This window comes from Paramisgurnus dabryanus, chromosome 1 (genome assembly GCF_030506205.2).
Source record: "Paramisgurnus dabryanus chromosome 1, PD_genome_1.1, whole genome shotgun sequence".
Classification (NCBI taxonomy): domain Eukaryota; kingdom Metazoa; phylum Chordata; class Actinopteri; order Cypriniformes; family Cobitidae; genus Paramisgurnus; species Paramisgurnus dabryanus.
In genome coordinates, this window is record NC_133337.1 from 52,764,927 (window position 1) to 52,786,736 (window position 21,810).

General features: G+C 37.6%; 1 protein-coding gene across 1 annotated transcript; it reads right to left on the minus strand.

Annotated features, from left to right (window-relative positions):
* Positions 1–262: 262 nt before the first annotated feature.
* On the minus strand, positions 263–18,446 carry glud1b (glutamate dehydrogenase 1b). Its single transcript, XM_065242256.2, has 13 exons — positions 17,895–18,446; positions 13,014–13,094; positions 12,605–12,660; positions 12,187–12,250; positions 10,748–10,842; positions 6,483–6,662; positions 5,009–5,146; positions 4,784–4,921; positions 4,211–4,291; positions 3,765–3,888; positions 1,724–1,815; positions 1,554–1,616; positions 263–1,193 (listed from the first exon to the last, which is right to left on the minus strand). Exons 1-13 carry the CDS (start codon positions 18,289–18,291, stop codon positions 1,074–1,076), a joined length of 1,629 nt encoding a protein of 542 aa, XP_065098328.1. The 5' UTR covers positions 18,292–18,446; the 3' UTR covers positions 263–1,073.
* Between the last annotated feature and the right edge of the window lie 3,364 nt (positions 18,447–21,810).

The window sequence follows — 21,810 nt, forward strand, 5'->3', positions numbered from 1 at the left end:
CTGGCATTCGGGAAAGGCCTTCTAAAATAAACTTGCATATAGGCTATCAGCTGGATTTTAACGTTGCCTAGTTCATCTTACTTTCAACGACAACATCAAACATATCTTTTCCAGAAGCTGTGTACTGTATAATTTTAAACAAAAATGTCATAATTTATAACAATTCTGTATTTATCTGAGTATGGTGTAAAACTGAATGTATAATCTGAATGCTCAGATTGGGTGACATTCAGAAATCCAAATGGAAGAAAATAAACATGAGAAAGTTATGATTGTTTCTTTTATTCTCAACAAAAAAGGCAATATTTTGGATAAGGTGGCAAATACAGTCGGTGACCAAATGCTCTCATTTAAGCATCCTACTAAGAAGAATGCTTAAGGGTATTCACTGCATGTTAAAAACTAGCAGAACAAATCTCTAGAAGTTACAAAGCTATGCCTTTAATACAAACTAAATCTGTCCTAAATGTACAAAAGTACTGCACGTCACTAGACATTTTTACATCTCTAGAGTGAAACATTGAGATTAGACAAATTAGACAATAGGTTTTGTGTGATGTACTAGTGATAAACTAAATCATTCCTCCAAGTATAAAACTCCTGCTCAAAGGTGTAAGGCATCTTTCATTCCTGTAGCAATAACCATTTTTATAGTCTCCAACAATACGTAAATAAAACCTACTGCTACATGGCAGAGAACAAAACTGCACCACGTAATATTTAGAGATGGCAGAATGCAACAAATAGGACAAAATGGCACGCTACAGTTGCATCTGAAAAGCTAACCACAAATCAATACAAAAATAAGGGACACAAGAACATGACAAAACACGAGTCATTTTGTTTCAAGACTTTAGGCCACATAAATGTACAGCGAAGTGGTCAAACCTGCAGCCTCACAACAGAATAAACAACCTTGGGTGGACGGAATTTAGGGTGCATGACAATGTGATGTTATTACAGACTAGGAGAGATTAGGGTCATCCTAATGTAAACTCTGATATGTTACGGGTTATGGGAGAATCAAGAGAACGATAAAGAAAAAGTGGTTTGCAGAGGGAATTATGGGTGATTTATGTAAAGGTCAGGCCAGCCTCATTGTACACCTTGAAGACCTTCTCTATGGCGTTGACGTAAGCTGCCGTCCTCAAATCCAAGCCCAGGTTGTACTTGTTTGCAGTGCGCATAATTTGCTGCAAGAGACAAAAAATATTGAGCATAAATACATGTGTGACCAAAAACTCATTTATATGGTGAAAAAAAGCTAAACTGGCCGTTAATGGCTTTTCAGAAAAGGGCGAGGGAATATTCTCTGTGTGATGATCAAAACATACCAGACTACATCTGCCTGAAGCTAGGGCTGAGGTTTGTGGATAACAGTTAAAAATACCACCTGTTTAACAACAACACGCTGACATTTCTGTACATTGAAAAAAGGGCGATTCCCTTCTGTCGTATCTGGTGTCACTTCATTTACATATTAATGGTTTTGTGGGTGTGGCTTCAGTGTCAAAGCTTTGAAGGGCATTATACACAAAGTTAAAAATACTCACCCTAGCCGACCTCTCCATGGTGTAGGCAAGACCAGAGTGCACAATGTCTTTCTCCGAGGCGCCCTATTGGTCAAAGACAGAGACAGTGAGTCTAAATAGGATGAGTACTAAATAATTGACTTTCAAGGGTTAGGAAGGTAAAAGGATCATGGACAATAATGGACACGTACAGCAACCCGGGCCTGGAAATCAGCAGTGGGAACAATAGGGATGGGGCCTCCCTGTTTGCCGAACTTCCTTTCAAGACTCTCTTGCACAGACACTGAAATTAAAAATAGAGATAAAGTTAATGCCAAATTGAAATCAAAGATAAATATTACATTTTTTATTACATGTGTAATTTTTAACATGCTGTCAAGAAGCACTATATAAGGACACAAGTGAGGAAGATACAAAACTACATAGACAGCTTTAGAGACAGTCAATAATTCCCTCTGGCAGATTGTTTGAATATTTGTCATGGCTGTTCACAAGAAGTTTGCATATAAAACTGACACAGAATTATTAATAAACAGCACTTTAAGTATTGTGCTCAATTCATTAAAAAAATATGTGACCCTGTCTGTGAAATCCAATCTTTGCCATGACCTTACTCAGTCAATATTAAAGATATTAAGGTTGTATTGTCACAGAATCTTTTTTACATTATGTTTGATGATTTTATGTAGACGACAGTAAACCACAAAAAGTGACTTTAGCTGGGTTTTCACAGACTGGGTTACATTTTTGTACATTTTTTTCTCTTAAAGGGAAACACCACCGTTTTTCAATATTTTTATGTTCTTACCTTAACTTAGACAGATTAATACACACCTATCTTTTTTTCAATGCGTGCACTTAATCTTTGTACAGCATGTCGTGAATGTGTTAGCATTTAGCCTAGCACCATTCATTCCTTAGGATCCAAACAGGGATGAATTTAGAAGCCATTAAACACTTCCATGTTTTCCCTATTTAAAGACAGTTACATGAGTAGTTACATGAGTAAGTATGGTGGCACAAAATAAAACGAGATTTTTTTAAGCAGATAAAAAATGAGAACTTTATTGTATGGCGGAAGAGCACTTAGTTTGCAGCACTTCGACCTTGGCGCACAGTAACATCATCACTCCTGACTACTCCCCCTCCCACTCAAACTTCTGTCAATATTACTGCACCCGAGGTCGAAGTGCTGCAAACTAAGTGCTCTTCCGCCATACAATATAGTTCTCATTTTTTATCTGCTTAAAATCGCCACATTTTATTTTGTTCCACCAGACTTACTCTTTAAATAGGTGGAAGTGTTTGGTGGCTTCTAAATTCATCCCTGTTTGGATCCTAACCGTGGGTTCACACCAGCCGAGTTTGAAGCATCAAATTCGTGTCTGCCGCATCTTGAACATTTTGAGTGTACTCGCTTCATTTGCGTGTGAAATTCTATTCATCGAGACATTCACGTGGAAATTCGCATCATGGGAGGGGCTTCTGCAACTCCGATCGCTGCCTGTAATCAGAGCACCACTAGAGCAAGCTCCTGATTGGTTTACGCGCCATGTTTTTCTGCCAAAGTTCAAAAGTCCCGCGGCAACGCTCAATTCGCACGCACGAGATGGAATCGCGCCTACCGCGCCGTGCTTAATGCCTCATTCGTGCCGCGAGACCTCCAGACGTGCGTCAACGCGTCTTCACATTGACTTAACAGTTAAATCACTCGTGCTGGACGCCTCTACCGCGACTGGTCTGAACACAGCATAAGGAATGAATGGGGCTAGGCTAAATGCTAACACATTCACAAAAGAGAGGTATGTATTCATTTTTCCAAGTTTAGGTAAGCACATAGTAAAATATTGAAAAACAGTGGTGTTTTCCTTTAAATGGACAGCAGGCTCTGACACAATGAAATTCATAAAAAGCAGGATAAAACTAGTGAGATGTGCAGAATCGTGCGACCTAGAACATACATCATAATATGCAAAAGCACAAACTGTACTTCAGGGAAGAGCGGCACACCCTGCTAATCCCGACTGCACCTTGAACCTGTCGGTATGCTAAGAACAATGCCAAACAGGGGTAATAAAATAATCAAGAACATGGAGGGCAGAAAATAGACTTGAAATCACGTCTCTGTTTTGGACAAATTAGTTTTTGCAGCTAAGCCCGTTAAGTGTCTGAAGCGGTCGATGTAGAGATGTTAAGGGAAGCATGCGGTGTTGTGGATGCTTGAGCACATACTGAGCAGGTGGTAGTTGGAGTCTCTCTCATACTTGAAGGTCAGGCGACCGTAGCTGACATGGTTCAGGTTCTTCAACCACTCGAAGTAGGAGACTGTAACACCTCCAGCATTAAGGTACATGTCCTACAAAACACAGCGGTCAGTTAGTAGAGGACAATCCAACAATATTTACATTATAAAAATTATTTTAAAAAATGCTTTCAGTGAGTGACAACATTCATGTCACTTTCCACTTAAGGATTTCTAAATGTTTTTCATTCATATAATGACCATTAATATTAAACTAGTGAAGTTTCTTTACATTTTCTATACACAGAAGAGTTTACTTTTATTGTCCGATAGTGATTATAGCGCTGCATTTCTAATAAAAAGTATATAAATATATCTACAAAGCATTTTTATATAAAATAAATGACTACAATTACTTGTGTAAATGTTTTCTTACCGGAATGACCATGACGTTCTTCTCCAAGAAGATCTTATCAGCTTCTGGTGTGGTGGGACCATTAGCACCTTCAGCAATAATCTGGACCAAAACAAAAGTCATGTTTACATTGATATCCAGTAGGGATGCATCGATACCGATACTGGTATCGGGTATCGGCCTCGATACCACATTTTCTAAAGTACTCGTACTCGTTAAAAGTCCCCCGATACCAGGGATCGATACCACGGTCTGAGAAATGTCTATGTTTGAGTGGCGTGTAAGGGGTTAATGCCTCTTGTGTTGTCCAAAGAGGCAGAGTTTACAACAAACTGGAAAACTAGTCACTTGTTTTTTTGTTAAATTATATGACTAAAGCTGTTACCTGTAAATTTGAATCATGTTTTTTATTAAGTACTCAGTATCGGTATCGGCAAGTACTGAAATGCAAGTACTCGTACTCGTACTCGTACTCCAAAAAAGTGGTATCGGCGCATCCCTAATATCCAGCTATATACCAGATTGTTGAGCAGAATATAGAAGCTACAATTTCTTGGATCTAGATGATGGATATTGATGCTGTTGATGACTGACCTTGGCTTTAATGTTATGAGCGTTCTTCCTGGTCAGCTGTTTCTCTCCAGCGGCAGGGATGAGGATATCACACTGAGCTTCCAGAATGTTTCCCTCATAGGGCTGAGCGCCCGGGAAGCCCACAATAGTGCCGTGTTGCTTAAAGTAAAAGACAAAAATTTTCAAAAGCCAGCTCGTATAGAAACAGATGGCTAGAGTTTTGAGGAAATGCGATTCTGTACTGACCAGTTTATAATCCTCCAGCTCTTTTGGGTCCATGCCATTGGGGTTCCAAATGCTGCCATCGATCTCTGCAATTCCCACACATTTGGCACCATAACGGTGAAGATAACGCATGGAATGCAGACCCACATTACCAAAACCCTGAAAGACAGGAAGAGAGAGAATATAAAACTGAGTGATTGTTAAATGATTTAATGTTTACAGAAATGTTGTCTTTTTTGTGGTAGTGGCGCCCCTGTGTGGTTTGATTTAGCATAGCAACTACAAACATAGATCTAGATACAGCATTACAATTTTGGTCAAATGTATATTATTTTACAGAGGCAGTTGTGACTGGTTGTGTCTTTCTTTTGTGTATTTATTTTAATGACCTTTTGCTTTTATATTGTCATCTGAAATGGTCCTGTCATGTCAGTGCTCAATGGATAGAGCTCTGCGTTAGCAATGCAAATATATTAGGTTTGATCACATTTTGATAAAAGAAATGCATAGTGTTGACAATTTGCCAAATGCATAAGTGTAAATATAAAAATTGATTTTTATGAATTAAAGTGTAGTCTTTCACATTGTACTGCACTGTAAGATGCTTTGAATAAAAGTGTCTGCCAAATGCATACAGTAAATGTCTACATGTATAATATGAAATTAACTGCATGCCTAACAATAAGAAAAGAATGGCGACTACAAGATATTTAAAGGTGTACAGCATCAAACTACTTCATGTGATTCTTGAAAGAGGAATTGCATGTGACTGTCCACATTTCTAAAAGCCAAAAGGGAAGCAGTCATACCAAGTATAATGAAACATGTAATGCACTTCTTTCCTAAGGCGGTCTCTTACACTTATTATCATCCCTTCTGTGCCATTATAAATCCCCCAACCACTATCTGTACACATCACTGGATATATAACAAGAGTCAGTAAACCCGTAGCATCCTCTTCTCTACCTCACTTGTACCACTGATTGATTTGACCACAGTGTGATTAAGATTGAACTGCATTAGATCCAACAAACCGCTGGTCTTGTTCATTTGGCCCTGATTCTTAATCTTAGAGAGGACATCTGCAGGGTCCCGTTGACGTCAACAGAGCTAAAAACGAGAGCAGGGATTACATATTGGTGCAGTTTCAGAGTCTTTGTGAAACATGATTTCATGGGAACTGAAAGATCTATAAGATGCTGACAATTGATGAACTCTTCCCTTTTTTTAGACCAGCGAAAACAGTCAGCATATCATTTCTCAGGCCCAAGCGTACATGCTTTATCAAAAAGCTTGCAAAGTCTATTAGGTGTTTTTGTAGTTTTGCATTATGATAGGAGTGTATATTAGCATGTATTTTTGGATATTTCCCTATGGCATTTGAGATCAGTTGTACCTGAAGCGCTGCATGACGTCAGGCCTATTAGGCGGATAGCAACCTTACAGGCCTTACACTTTAACTAGTTTTGCCTACAATTTTAATTCGAGCATGTACCTGAATGATAAAGGTTTTGTCTGCAAATCCAGGGGTCAGGCCCAGCTTGCTCATGTAGGAGGCTTCATTGATGAAGTTCTCAATGCCGTGGAAGACTCCACGACCAGTGGCTGAGATTCTCCCATGGATACCACCCTGGCTGATGGGTTTACCAGTTACACAGGCATGAGCATTGATATCCTATAGAGAGAGAGATAAACACAAAATTAGGCAGATTATAATTGGACTGCATTTATAAAGGGACATTTCACTTTTTTTGACAATATGCTCATTTTCCAGCTCCCCTAGAGTTAAACATTTGAATCTTACCATTTTGAAATCCATTCAGCTGATCTCAGGGTCTGGCGCTAACACTTTTAGCATAGCTTAGCACAATCCATTGAATCTGATTTGACCATTAGCATCGCACTAAAAAATAATCAAGGACTTTGCTGCTGTGACATGGCTGCAGCAGGCGTAGTGATATTACGCACTGCCCGAAAAATAGTCCCCTTGGTTACTTTCAATAGCAGGGGGACTATTTCTGGGCAGTGCGTAATATCACTACGCCTGCTGCAGCCATGTCACAGCAGCAAAGTCCTTGATTATTACGCCAGCTTGAGAGTATAGTTCCTAGCATATTTGCCTAGAAAATCGCAACTTTTAATTTTGATGTAACTACTGTACAGAAGAAGAGTCAAGTTTTAAATAGAAAAAATATCAAAACTCTTTGGTTATTTTTGAGCGTGATGCTAATGGTCTAATCAGATTCAATAGATTATGCTTAGCTATGCTAAAAGTGCTAGTGCCACACCTGGAGATCAGCTGAATGGATTCCAAGATGGTAAGATTAAAAAGTTGAACTCTAGGGGAGCTGGAAAATGAGCATATTTTTTAAAAAAGTGGAATGTCCCTTTAATAGACATACTTAAAAAACACCCTAAAGACAAAATAAAATATTTTATTGCATCGTATATAGATCCAAATATTTTAATAAAGATGACTTTGTAGTCTTGCACCATATTTGTCCCTCGACAGCCTCTGTTACATATGTAAATCTGTAACTAATGCTTTGTGGATGAAGTAGCAGTAGTGGTGAACTGGGATTAATGTCCTTGATAAACTCAATAATGTTTCAGTCACCTGATATTATCAATCATTTACTGTTCCCTTGTAGAACAGAGACAGATTTTCTCTGCTGATTCAAACTTGTCAGCTGTCCACAGTCCACATGTCTAATGCTCCCTTTTAATTAACCACACAGTTTGTTATTCTCGATTAAAGCACAATGGCTCTCTTATTAAAAACTACGGAGTAATGAGTCAGCAGTGAACTGTGAAATGCTCTTGTTTGTCAAAAAGAAGCTACCAGACAGAACAAATCATGCGAGATGGAGCTCCTGGAATCGACCTTGAAATTATACATATCCATGGGATATTTTTACTGCAGGAATAATTATGTGTTAAAAGAATCTCAAATATCTTTCTCTACATGCAGGACATGCCTTTGACCACTACCTCACCAAGCAAAACTAATTATTCACTGTCTGAAATCACATTCTGTCAGAACAGGCACTGAATTAGTACTCATACTGCTAAGAGTACAATTTACATATTATGCATGGATGCAGTATTAGTGTTCATGTAGCTTAACTGTTCGAACATTGCACTAGCAGCAAATTGTGGGTTTGAACATGCATAATAATAAAATTCAGACTTTGTAATGCATTGCAATTCACTTTAGATAAAAGCATCTGAACATCTTAAAGCATCTTAATGTAAATAAATACATTTCGGACATACGGCATCCAAAAAAAATTATTGTCATGTGACTTAATTTCCTTTGACGTTTGACGTAATCAGAAAAACTGCAACCATAATTTACTTGTTTTGTTTAACAAGTATAATTAAAACACAGTTTTGAAATTTACAGTATTTTATTATATTCAAATTTTTTTATCTGGCGGCACCTCAGCTTGCGTGCCTTCACAGGTTTGTATCGAATGCACATTTAAAAATCAAGCCTGAAGTAGTAGGTCATCCAAGTACTTTTCCGAGTACCATGAATCCGGACATACTACTTGCCTTGCATACTGATGGATTTGAAAACAGGTCACTAAAACCCTTATTAACCCAACTGCAACAGGCGAAAACAAACAAACAAAACTCCTGAAAATATACCATTATTTGAGACATACAGCCGTCTCAGTTGCATATTAGGCTGTGATCTTAACATCACGAAACATCATGAAAATTTGCACACTTCAGCTAATGTTACGTAAAATGCAGTATTCTGAGGTTAAGCTGTTGAGAGGGTGGTATTGTGTTGGACTGAATGCTGCACTCCTCCGCCTTCTCCTTTTCCTGACCAAAAACCTTGAATTTGCCCCCAAATGAAAGCCGCCTTTCCGCTGTACACGACAAACGACAGCCGATAAACTAGAAGTCATTAATTTCCTCTGGAGAGTCGCAAAGGGGTTACGTGAGGTGCCGACCATCTGCGGATGTGTAATTTTCGGATCTGTTTTGAGCATTGGATCCGTTAAACATTTTTAACTTGTGTGACATGCGATATGCCAAGGTGAAAATTATTAATCCCTTTTGTTTAACTTTATCAGTAACATTTGAATCCTTAAGAAATCTGTTAATCTTAATATGTTCTCTCCAAAAAATATTGTTTCGTTCATTTATTTATTCCACTATAGTAAATATTGGAATAAAGCCCTTGCGCTGGAATGAGCTTCTCTCCCATGTTACGATTCAATTGAAACTTCATTACGACTGAAGGCGAAGTCCGACAATCATGTCTGTATGCCTGTAAGGTAGATTAAAGGGACAGTCCACTTTTTTTAAAAATATGCTAATTTTCAGCTCCCCTAAAGTTAAACATTTGATTTTTACTTTTTTGGAATCCATTCAGCTGAACTCCGGGTCTGGTGCTACCACTTTTAGAATAGCTTAGCACAATCCATTGAATCTGATTAGACCATTAGCATCGTGCTAAAAAATAACCAAAATGCGTTGTGATATTTTTCCCATTTAAAACTCACTCTTCTGTAGTTACATCGTGTACTAAGACTGACAGAAAATTAAAAGTTGTGATTTTCTAGGCAGATATGGCTAGAAACTATACTCTTATTCTGGCGTAATAATCAAGGACTTTGCTGCTTGCGTATTGATATTACGCACTGCCCTGAAAAATTTAATTTTCTGTCAGTCTAAGTAAACGATGTAACTACAGAAGAGTCAAGTTTTAAATAGGAAAAATATCCAAACTCTTTGGTTATTTTTTTGTGCGATGCTAATGGTCTAATCAGATTCAATGGATTATGCTAAGCTATGCTAAAAGTGGTAGCACCAGACCTGGAGTTCAGCTGAATGGATTCCAAAAAGTTAAAAATCAAATGTTTAACTCTAGGGGAGCTGGAAAATGAGCATTTTTCAAAAAAAGTGGAGTGTCCCTTAAGCCTCATGCCATGTCCTTATGTTATTACAGTTCAATGTGGGAAAACAAATTAGGAAATGCTACTTTATTGCTATAATGATACTGCTACAACATAATAACAGCCATCCAGAGTAAAAATAACCCTGATCTGACATCACTGTGAACTGAGAGCTAATTGAAATGTGTGAATTGTGATGTCTGCATTATCCTGATAATTAATGATATCGCTCTGCTTTTGAGGGTGTAATACAAAAATCATATCCCCACTCTTAATATGGAAATATAGAAATGAAAAGCAATCTGGTTGCTATTTACCATTCAAATAAATATCTGACTACCATTTATTATGGCACAAAGGTAAACACTGGACAGCGTGTTATATAGATAGCGCAAAGTTATCATAGAACAAACAAAGGGTGTAAGATTGCTGATAGTAGGATACAGCTTGAAAGAGTTAAAAGATGTTTACTACTTAAACATAAGACTCTTTAATCTCTGTGGACTGTTGTTTGTAGCCCTTATTGCTCAAAAACCCTTATAGGTACGTGTAACTATTCACTTTGTAAAAAGAGGCTGGAAATTATTTTACAACTGACAGTGATCTTTATCAAAGGGAGTTTTATGAATATACAGCACATTATTATTAGCTATAACTCTAAGGCTGTTTACAATATCGACCTAGTTTACTAACAACCAGCATCTGAGTAGTTAAACTAGCATCCTTTTTTTTTTTAAATGCTAAAAGGTCCAGAAAGGTGCAGTGCAACGGTCAAACATACGTAGCCCATATTTACATAAAAACAAGTGTTTTATATGAAGTGGCACTAAGGAGAGCTGCTTACAGTGTGGGCAATAGTGTTAGCATAGGTGTCAGCGATCCAGGACATCTCCCTCTCACCGGTGCTCATGTCAGGGGCAGGGACATCAATGCCAGGTCCTGAATAAAAAAAAAAAAAAAAAGAGCACGGATGGGTAAGATCAGATCATGTGAGCAACCACAGGTGGCCGATTCAGTTTCACACTGGTTCTCATTAAGCATACTGTGATTCAAACATGCATGCAGCATTTATTAAACCTTTCAACACATTGGAGCTCTATTGATCTTTGTGGGCAGCCTGTAGTGTTTGTGCTTTAATGCCCACTTTGATACTGTGAGAGCAAAGTTCCCATCCCCCTCGCACAAGTGGCCTGGATAAACAGGAAGGCATTCAGAAAACAGCTATGTGGGCAGTCCTGCACCATGAATACATTTCCAAAAACAACCCCAGAGGAGCCAGGGAAGCAGTCAATGTGGTTTATTTCTCACAGTGAATTATACAAGCTATTCCAGGTTGAGATTAAGGATTCAATGAGAATGTGCTTAAACTGATTGTCAGCCTTGTAACTCACATCAGTCTAATGCTTTACTTCAGACCATAAATGACGCTACATTTAAGGTATTAAGGGAACAATATGTTTTTTCACTAAAATGTCAAAACGTTACAAATACAGTGTTAATATGTGTACTTACATTATCCTAAATGTTTGAATTCAGAGAATATGTTAATTTAACCAGCGTTGCACCCCTGACATAGGGTCGCTTGTCAATGACGTTTGACGTAGGTTTGTTTGACTTCATGTGGCATGCACTGCGCAGACCCATCGGCTTGTGACATGAAGAATCACGAGATTGGTTCAAAATCAGTACTGTTGCGTTAAACTTTATTGCATTATATAATCCATGATCATAATTTGTGAGTCCTGCTGGATTGGGAACTGCCATCGATCCACGTTTTTTTCAAAGCGACATCAAGCTATGCGCCACTGTTTATATTTTAGCGACCTCTATAGGCAATAATTACATATTGCACAGTACATACATAAAGGTGCAATGTGTGACCTCTTGACAGAAATGCAATATAATACACAACTCTATAATCAGTGGTGTATAAAGACCTTATATAATGAGATGTATTGTTTCTATTACCTTAAAAGGACCCATTTTTATCTACATACAACATCGCCGCCATGTTTCTACAGTAGCCCTAAACGGACAAACTCTTCTAAAGAGCGCGTTTTATCCCTTTGTTGTCTCAGATGATGACATGTTTGTCCTGTGGCAGCTACCGTAGCTTCTCATAGCATTTCGAAATTGAGGTCAATTCGCAATCTCACCACTAGATGCCGCTAAAACCCACATTACACCTTTAAGGAGTGTACCATAATCAGTAAACAATACAGGTGCCTGGATGCCTTTATGATGTTTCGTGTAAACTGTAAAATGAGGTATAAAACAACTCACCAATGAATCCCTTTTTGGCCAGCTCAATCGTGAATCTTCTCGTGATTTTTTCCAACTCGTTGTCCTTAACAGCACAAAAAGATAAAAACAAATGCAGACTCAGACACAGATAATACACAAAGACGAGAGCTATTTAAATGCATCGCACATCTTTACTGGATATAATATAAATCTATATCTATTCTGGATGCGCATCACATCTATTGCTTTATACAGCATCAAACACACTGCACTAATGGATAGATAATTCATTCAGGACCCGACCAGACAGCAGATCCTTTTGACATGACGTAAGACAGCCCGCAGCATGAACTGAATTTTTAGTCCATTAAAAAAGCCTATAGACATGATAAAGGGACTATTTCTGATAGCTAAGAAAGATGATCTGTGTGTTCAATGTATGTGTTTTAGGACTTACAGAGTAATTCTTGGGGTTGATTTTCACACCAGCTTTAGCTCCACCAAATGGTACATCTAAAAGAAAAAAAAAGGGTGAACAAAAACAACTTGATGACAATGAAACCAAAATAACAATGTAGTTGTATTGTACAGTATTGCAAAGTATATATGCATATTAAGGAATTATGTGACCCTCTCTGTAAAAAAATGTTTCTATAAAAAGTCATTCTACATAATGTAAAGAACCGTCTGTGAAAAATAACCTTGATATTTTTAATATTGACTGAGTACGGTCATGTCAAAGATTGAAATCAACATGAAACGATGCCATTAATTTTAAAATTAGATTAAGAGACTTTTTCCTGGATTTCACTAACATGGTCACACAAGGTTGCATATAAATGACTGGTAGGTAACATGAGGCTTACCCACAACAGCACACTTGTATGTCATCAAAGAAGCCAAAGCTTTAACCTCATCCACGGACACATCCATGCTGTATCGTATACCTGAAAAGAAAGAGCAAAAAGGCTTATAAAACTGGACTTGATTGCAGCCATTATAGAGAGTCAATTGGCTAGGAAAAGCTGGAAGATCTTTCCACTACTGTCTAATGTGAATCAAAGCCTGTGAAACATGAAGAACAAACAATGGGCTTTACACAAACAGACACTGTGAAGCTGTACAGAGTGTCGCCCCATGTCCTGAATTGAGCAAAGATAAACAAGACGAAATACGACCTCAACCAAAAAATTAGATGCCAGGATAACATTGTGTGACACTTTGCAAACTGAAGTGACAATAACATCTAATAAAAATAAATATCAAGTAATGCTGTTTAATAATAAACTTAAGTTTAAAAATTAATGCTTTTTGCACCTGTTCAGTTTTTTTTATTTGGTTTATCTGAATAGGGACAGATACAATATATATCCATATTCTATATATAAAACTGAAACCAACAGCCATCAAGTGCAAGTACAGTATTATAGTGTCTGTATCAATACTAATCTGCAACACTCGTCACTAGACACAATCATGTGCTCATGACACCGGTCACCTGCTACGCAGCTAATGTTCCTGCAAAACTTTTTCCTCTAGTCACGCTCCATTGAGACAGGTGCTACCATCTCTCCCTTCTAGCAAAGCTGGCACTTACAGTTGGCTTCCTAAATTCAGCCAACAGCAGGGACGTGACCTCATGAACAGGCATAGACACTGAGCATCTGATACCCTACACATACATCTCACTGTCATTGAACTATGAATATTTATTTAAATAAACAATGTATTTTGAAAACTACCAAATCAGGGTTACAAGAAGATCTCCGATATCTTGATATGTATAATATAATAATAATTATTATTATACATACTTAATATGCAGTAAAAATGAAAAGGTATATACAGGGCTGATATATGCATTATTCTGATTGTTTGAGAAATATTCCACATCACGGGTATGCTTTTTTCTATAAACACAAACCTGACATGTCAAATGTCTTAAAATAACCACCAGAGCAATGTCTTAATGTCTGTGGTAACCGTGTTATAAGCGGATAATTGACTCAGTTAAATTATTGGAACATAATGCATACTCGTGTAATGCATTACCAGCTTGGGTGTGCATTATTTTCAGATAATTTAGGGGTGCACCGATAAATGGCGATATACACTAATTATACGTGGCCGATAACTATTCTTAATCGATATTATTCAACGCTATTTCATGTACTATGGCTTTTGATCAGTAAGTCCTTATCGATTTGAAATCGCTGTTAGTTTGACTCGTTTATAACATGCATTTGAAAAAGCAACACACGTCAAATATAATCATTATTCATATTCTTTATTATCATGAAAATACCCGAAAAGATTCGAAGAACAGCAATATAAATATATCCTTAAGCCATAACCTGGAGCTGCCTGTCATAGCTGCGTGTGTATGGTTCTTCGTTGGCAGCGCATATTGAGTTTCTGCACGACAGCGCCCTCTGGCTTTTGGATGTAGCGGCATTTCACAATATTTCATTGAGAAGCATAGCAAGCATCATCAGCCGATCGGTGCACACCTAGGATAATTTAATGGTCCATAGTCAATTATTCCTTACTTATACCACAGGGCTATTGAATGCTTTATTGTTATTGGTTGAGAAATTTAGTAACGTAATTTACGTCCCCTAATGGTAATTTAGGGACGCGTAAAGATTAATTGAAATTAATCTATAGCAGAATAAAAGTTTTTGTTTAAATCATATATGTGTGTGAACTGTGTATAATAATTATGTATATATAAATATGCACACATGCATGTATAATTAAGGGGAAAAAAATATTTTTTAAAATATATACATGCATTTGTGTGCATTTATCTATACAAAGTTATTATACACAGTTCACACACACACATATATGATGTAAACAAAACTTTTATTCGCGATTAATCATTATGCATCCAGGTATGCATTATTTTCGATAAATTCACATCTGACCTGTCAAATGTCTTAAAATAACCACCAGAGCAATGTCTCAACAATATCTGTGGTAACTGTGTTATAAGCGGAATAATTAATATTAGGTAAACTTATTAGTAAATGCTCAATGTTTTACAGATTAGCCATTTCATCACAATTTTAATATTCCCTGATATTTCCAGTGTCTGACCTTGTAAAGTAAAGGGCAGCTGAATATCCTGTGCACTGTGTGTATGTGTGCCATGATTTAGTCCAGGCCCAGTCACATTCTCTGCCAGGCTAAACCACAAATCATCTGTGTTAAATCTCCAGCACACACTGTCTGACGCTTGGCAAACACATCAAGCACATTTTACAATAAAACTCAAATCACACTGCCATCATTTAAATCCAGAAGATAATGTGTGAATTGAGATACAGTGACTACGGTAATGGTGATATTTATGGACTACATTTCTGCTAATGAGGATGTCCAGCCCATAGCATTAAAATGATCTCTCTAATAGTCATTCATATTTAATTTTCATAATCCTGATGAGAAAGCTGTCGACACACATAGCATCAAAGGTAGACTACAGCAATGAACAGGAGCTGATATAATATATAATAAAAAACAAAATGTTGAGAAACTAAAACCAAATGAATAATACTAAATTGCACCCTCATCAATTAGGTATACATTTAGCATTATTAGTAAGTGAAGTCAGTGTATAATCAACACTCTTGGGAGGCTTTTTTTCAGCATTTCACTTGCTCAACAGACCTGTTTTAACCACATGCGGGGGGAACAGAAGAGGGAGAGAGAGGGAGATGATGGAGGCTTCGAAGTACTGGAATGACTCAGCACAGATGGAAAAAACACAGGAAACTGGACAGATCCTCATTCAGCTCCACCTAGTGAACCCATCCGAGTCACAAACGTGCTTCATCATAACCAGGAAGTGAACATGGAAGACCACAAGTACCACGTACGCCATCTTTTTTCATTACTCGTGCACAAAGAGGCTAAGAGTCAACGCATTTCTGCTGATCCAGTCGTTTCTATCCTTCACGTGGATGACTTTAGCAAAGAGATGATGAAATTCCAAAATGGGTCATTTGCTGACTATGTACCGCTAGTTAACCTCTGTTTAACCTTCATACAGCCCCTTCCTCTGAAGTCTATCAGTATTATTGAGACAACTGAATTGCTCTTGCACTTTGTAATTTGTACCTGATCTTGTCTGTTACACAAAGAAGATAGTGTCAATGAAAGCACTTTGAAACCCAATAATCCTCTGCAAAATAAATGATTAAATGCGTGCAAGGGGTTTTAGCCATTTTGCTAACTTGTCGTGTCCTTGGCAGGCATGGTATGAAGCACTCTGATTGGCTGAAAATAAAGTGTCGACTGTTTTCCTGAGCCTGTTCTGCTGCTTACAGAGCCCATAGCCTTCACAGAGACAGGTGTGACATCTGAGGGCATCTATTTCAGTGGTATATCTGTCGAGCAGTATGTATAACAAAAACATTTTGCTAATGGGCATTTGTTTGTAATAATTAGTTAAAATGCAATAGTTGATGGTAACACTTAAATGGATCACAGTAATGGAGTTAATAATAATAATCCAATTACTACCCAGCCACATTCACTGCAAGACTTTCCATACAAACCCCCAACCATAACCTACCACTGTAATTCTCTCTCACGATACGTCACCCTGCCACCCCACATATCACCCACAATGCACTGCCATGACACGGTCCCTCCCACACTCCATAGCCTCAATCTCTTTATTACCACATCTGCCATTTTAAAGAAAAACCCTGCTTCACCAAATAGCTCACAGCAGCTGTCAGTTCAGAATGTGAGTCTGTGTGCCTTGTAAGATTTAAAACAAGATGATGGATGTTAACATGGTTGTGAAACCCTTCTTCCATACGTATATGCTTTTACATGCAGTGAAGAGATGCGGACATTTCCAAATCTCATGCTTTTGATAAATGTAAGATTGTATAGCAATCTCCTCCAACACGGTGTAATATAAACTAACTAACCAACACTATAGAAAGACATGGATGATCCTTCCTGCTGAATCCTTCAAAGTTTGCACTGACAACACACAGTTGGCTTCAGACAACATGCTTTTGAACTGCATAGGAAAAGTTAAACAGGGCTGTTCACATTCCAAGCAGGAAGCATATTGTGGGTTGTACATCATCAATGGCGCGTATCCAAACACAAAAGTAGCAAACCAAGGCACACAGGAAGAACTGTAGACTTTTAGCCCTGTTTAATAGCTTCCCTGCTGGGTATTACGCACACACACCTGTGCAGGTGCAAGAAATTCTTGATTTAATGGTTATAATGGAAATTCTATTGGTTTTAATGGAAGCTATAAGGGTCTCTGCTAATAATGTGTGTTGGGTCCTATTGGTGAGATGTAATCTATAGGATCCAAATAGAACATCATCCAACAGGGATAAGGCCTAAAACAGACTATATAGAAGGAATTGTGTTACAATTTTATAGTTATAATTGGAATTGTATTGGTTTTTATGAAAACTACTGGTTTCTGTGGGTCTCTACTAGTAATTTGTTGGATTTTAGTGCTATGTATTTAATAAAAAAAATGTATTTATGTCTTAATTTGTAACTAAAGCCATTAGAATTTGGATTCTATGTTTTCAGCAGGCAAGACTTAACATATTTCATATTTGCAACCATGCAAGCATTGAAAAACAAAGTAAAATCAGACGCAAGTTACTACGCAGACCATTCTCAATCTAAAATGTAACTTCAAAGAGAGCTGTTGCGCCCTAATTATTGCCCCCAATGATGAAACCCCATCTTACCCCCTTTGCAGGGTGTTCTGTGCTGACTGTGTTGTGCCCGATAACCCTCGATCACCTCCCACTCCCCGTTGTCTCTCTTGATGGGGAAGGATACACTCAGGACGTGGTTGCAGGGTTTGATGATCCCCAGGATCCCACGCACACGGAGTCTCTTCTGCTCGGGTGTCTCGCGGGTCTTCAGGTCCTCCACAAGCTTGTTTTCGACAATGGCAGCGCCGCGATCAAAAAAGCCCTCCACCATTCTGAAGAAGTTGGGGTCGTCCTCCTTGTCGGCGGCATCGCTGTAGTGGCGCGTCCTCAGCAGAGATGAGGAAGCCGGCAGAGCGGACTCGACGCATCCCGAGGCCAACGCGTTACCCGCTGTGCGAGTCAGCAGCTCCCCGAAATACCGGTACATGGCGACACGGTGCTTTGAAAATGACGGCACGATAGACGAGGAAATTAAAAGATAATGAGTCGTCGACGGGGGGAACGGAAAATGGGGGTAAATGAACGAGACGACTGAAGCTCAAACGCCTGCCTCGTTCAGTGTCAAAGTGACAGCGCTCATGCTGTCTCGCGCTTTAAAAGGCAGCGGCGTGTTTTGAGTCGCGCGAGCGCTCATGACGTGTCAGGGGGAGGAGGAAACTCACGCGCCTCTTTTGAATCTTATGATTTTTGTATTGGAAATTAATTTTTACTGGTTTTATATTGATAAAGTTGGACGTTTATGTTGTTGTTCAAATACTTATATTACATAAATTGTAATTACGCCTTCAAAACCATCTTTCTTTCATAAAATGATAAGCCTATTTTCAAATAATAAATTACAATTTAAATAAAATAATATTATCCGATTTAAAAACATGACATTTCTTTCTTTCTTTCTATCTTTCTGTTACTAATCTAACATCACACACAACACAAGGGCATTGTTAAATTACTGTACGATAATGCAATAATATAAAAGTGGTCTATAAAACGTATTAAGTTATTTGTAATATAGGCCTACTGTTTATCTTAAGGACTTTTATGACATTGTCTAATAAACCAAGAAAGCCATCTTTTCATCCTGGCTTTTTTTCATTTTAGGTCCCTCCCTGATACCCCTATATTAACTCTCAGGACCAGCAAGTTCTGCTTTTTCAAGGAATCCAATAATAAAACGTAACATAATAGCTGTGTTTTTTAACAAACCGTTGTTTTTATGTCCTTTCACTACTGGAGAGCATCTAATCTACAGCACTTTAAAATCATATCACCATATGCATTCAAAGTCCCTCAACTATCTGTAGCTTTCCCCTGCACACATGAGACAATATGGGGGCACTGTTTTGCCAAACACACTGCAGCTTAACCGTCCCACTGAGGTTACATTGCCCACGTGTACTCTGCACAGAAGATAAGATTAGGAATGATCTCTATGGACCCGGGTACAAATGGCCTCAAGTCTGGTTAGGAAAACAAGCAAATATTAACCATAAGCTACAAGCTTGTATTTGCTGAAAACATGTCATCAGAGTTATTGGCTTCTGGTCGTTTTTAGTCTTTGTACGTAATATGTGTGTCATCAATCAGTACATACGTACTAGTTTTGGATGTTCTGACTGAGTTACACATAAAGGCAAACTGGATAAGAGAAGATAGTTAGGTATTTTTAAAGAGAAACAGCATATGTTATGCAATGTTCTTTAACAATTTAATTCACAATCAGTCTCAATAGTAAGTTGTAAAGATAAGGAAGGAAGAAATAGATGATAAATTGCTAAAATACATCATTAGTACTACATTTGTTACTGTAAAGATGTGACATTGATGCTGATGTGGAGACGAATGTATGTAATGAGACTTGAAGGCAGGGCATCTTAATGTGGTTATATGTTTATTACAAACATTTTGTTAGTGAGAAAATTAAAACATTTTATTGCATTTGTTTACAGATTGCATTTTTTTATTTTTCAAAATGCCAGACGCTTTTATCCAAAGCATTCTACAGTTCAGTGCATTTAATATATGTATCCTGGGAATCAAATCCACAACTTTTAGGCTGCTAACACAATGCTCTACCAACTAAGCTAGAAGAATAACTTAAAATTACTTTTAAATACACAATGTTTTGAGGACTTGTTTTTTTGTGAAAGGAAAAGCTGGAAGCTACTGTCTGTGTTGGAGAAATACTGAGGTCTGAGATCCTGTTTTGCTAGCTTTCTTTTCACCCTGGTCTATTTCTCCCCCTCACATGGTTCCTCCTCACACACAACTGACATGCAATAATTTATCATGGTCATGTTTCAAAGGGCAAGCACTTGGCCTTTATTGGTTCACACAGAGGCAACACCTACTGCGTGATTGGATGAAGGGAGAGGAGGGTGAGGCGGGCGCGTTGGGGGCGGGGAGAGGTTGTAAATTAAAATGTCTTTTTATGTGTTGTTCCAAGAATTGCATCCTCTGTACATTAGCAGGAATGCACGACCCTCTTTGGCATTGTATAGATTGTAGGAAATTAAGTTTTAATGAGTCTTCCATCTACAAAGTCCCACCTTCAGCCCACCCTCACATTATACTGTACTGCAACTCAGCCTCTCTATCAGTTATTCATTGTGTGACTCAAGTTACTTTAAACTATGAACAGAATGTGAAAAACACCAGTAGCCTATTATGTGGCTTAACATTTTAAGTAGGGCTGTCAATAATCATTTGGAAGCTTTTTTGACAAAAACAAAAAAACAAAGTCATATACCATGAATTGTCACAAATTTGACTCAGATATTAGATAAAATATAGCTTAATCAATAAATCAATGGATTCTTCTGTATTGTCCGAGTGCTTTATCAGTGGTGTTTATGTCTGAGGGTCATTTACTAAGGTTGTAAAAGCCATACGCACTGACAAGGGTCAGTTACGGGGCGAATCCTGTTTTTCTCCACACTGCAAAAAAAATCATTCTATTATGCAATGTTTTTGTCTTGACTTTCAATATCTAAACATTCCTAAAACAAGAAAAAATCACATGAGAAGCAAAAGGATTTTATGCTTAATTTCAGAGAAATCTAACAAGATTTTTTATTTTACATTACATTATTTTTCTTAGCCCATTTGCAGAGTTTTCTTGTTAAAAGCAAAAACATCCCAATATTTTGTCAGATTTTACTAAAAGCAACACATAAAATGATGTATCATTTTGCTTAATAAGTAAATAAAAAAGTAAGGATATTTAGATTTTAAATAGATTTTTTTAATTTAGATTTTTTAATTACAATATGTTGTTGTCTGGCTTGTCCTTGCCTTATTATATTAACACTGCAATACTGACATCTATTGGTCAAAATGAGTTTTTGTTTACGGCACTTTAAAGGGATAGTTCACCCAAAATGAAAATTCTGTCATAATTTACTCACCATCATGTTGTTACAAACCTGTATAAATTTTTGTGTTCTGATGAACACAAAGGAAGATATTTTAAGAAATATAACCAAACCGTCCGTGGACCCCATTTACTTACATGGAATTCTTTTTTCCTACTATGGAAGTAAATGGGGTCCACAAACGGTTTGGTTACAAACATTTCTCAAAATTTCTTCCTTTGTGTTCATCAGAACAAAGAAATGTATGTGGGTTTGTAACAACATGAGGGTGAGTAAATGATGACAGAATTTTCATTTCTGGGTGAACTATCCCTTTAAATCTTTTTTATATTGACAAATATCATTCAGCCATACCATTTGTAGTTTGGTTAATTTTCTTCTTGACTCCCTTTTCCAAAGCATGTTTTATAAATCATGCACCCCGCCTTTAACTAAGGTGGAAATATAATTTGTCCAGATACGAACATTTAAACTTAGCACCAGTTCTCAACTTGAGGATAGTGGCCACTAGGGGGCCCACACAACCAATTTCTAAAGGGTGCCTTAGGAGTTAAAATTAAAATAAGACAAAA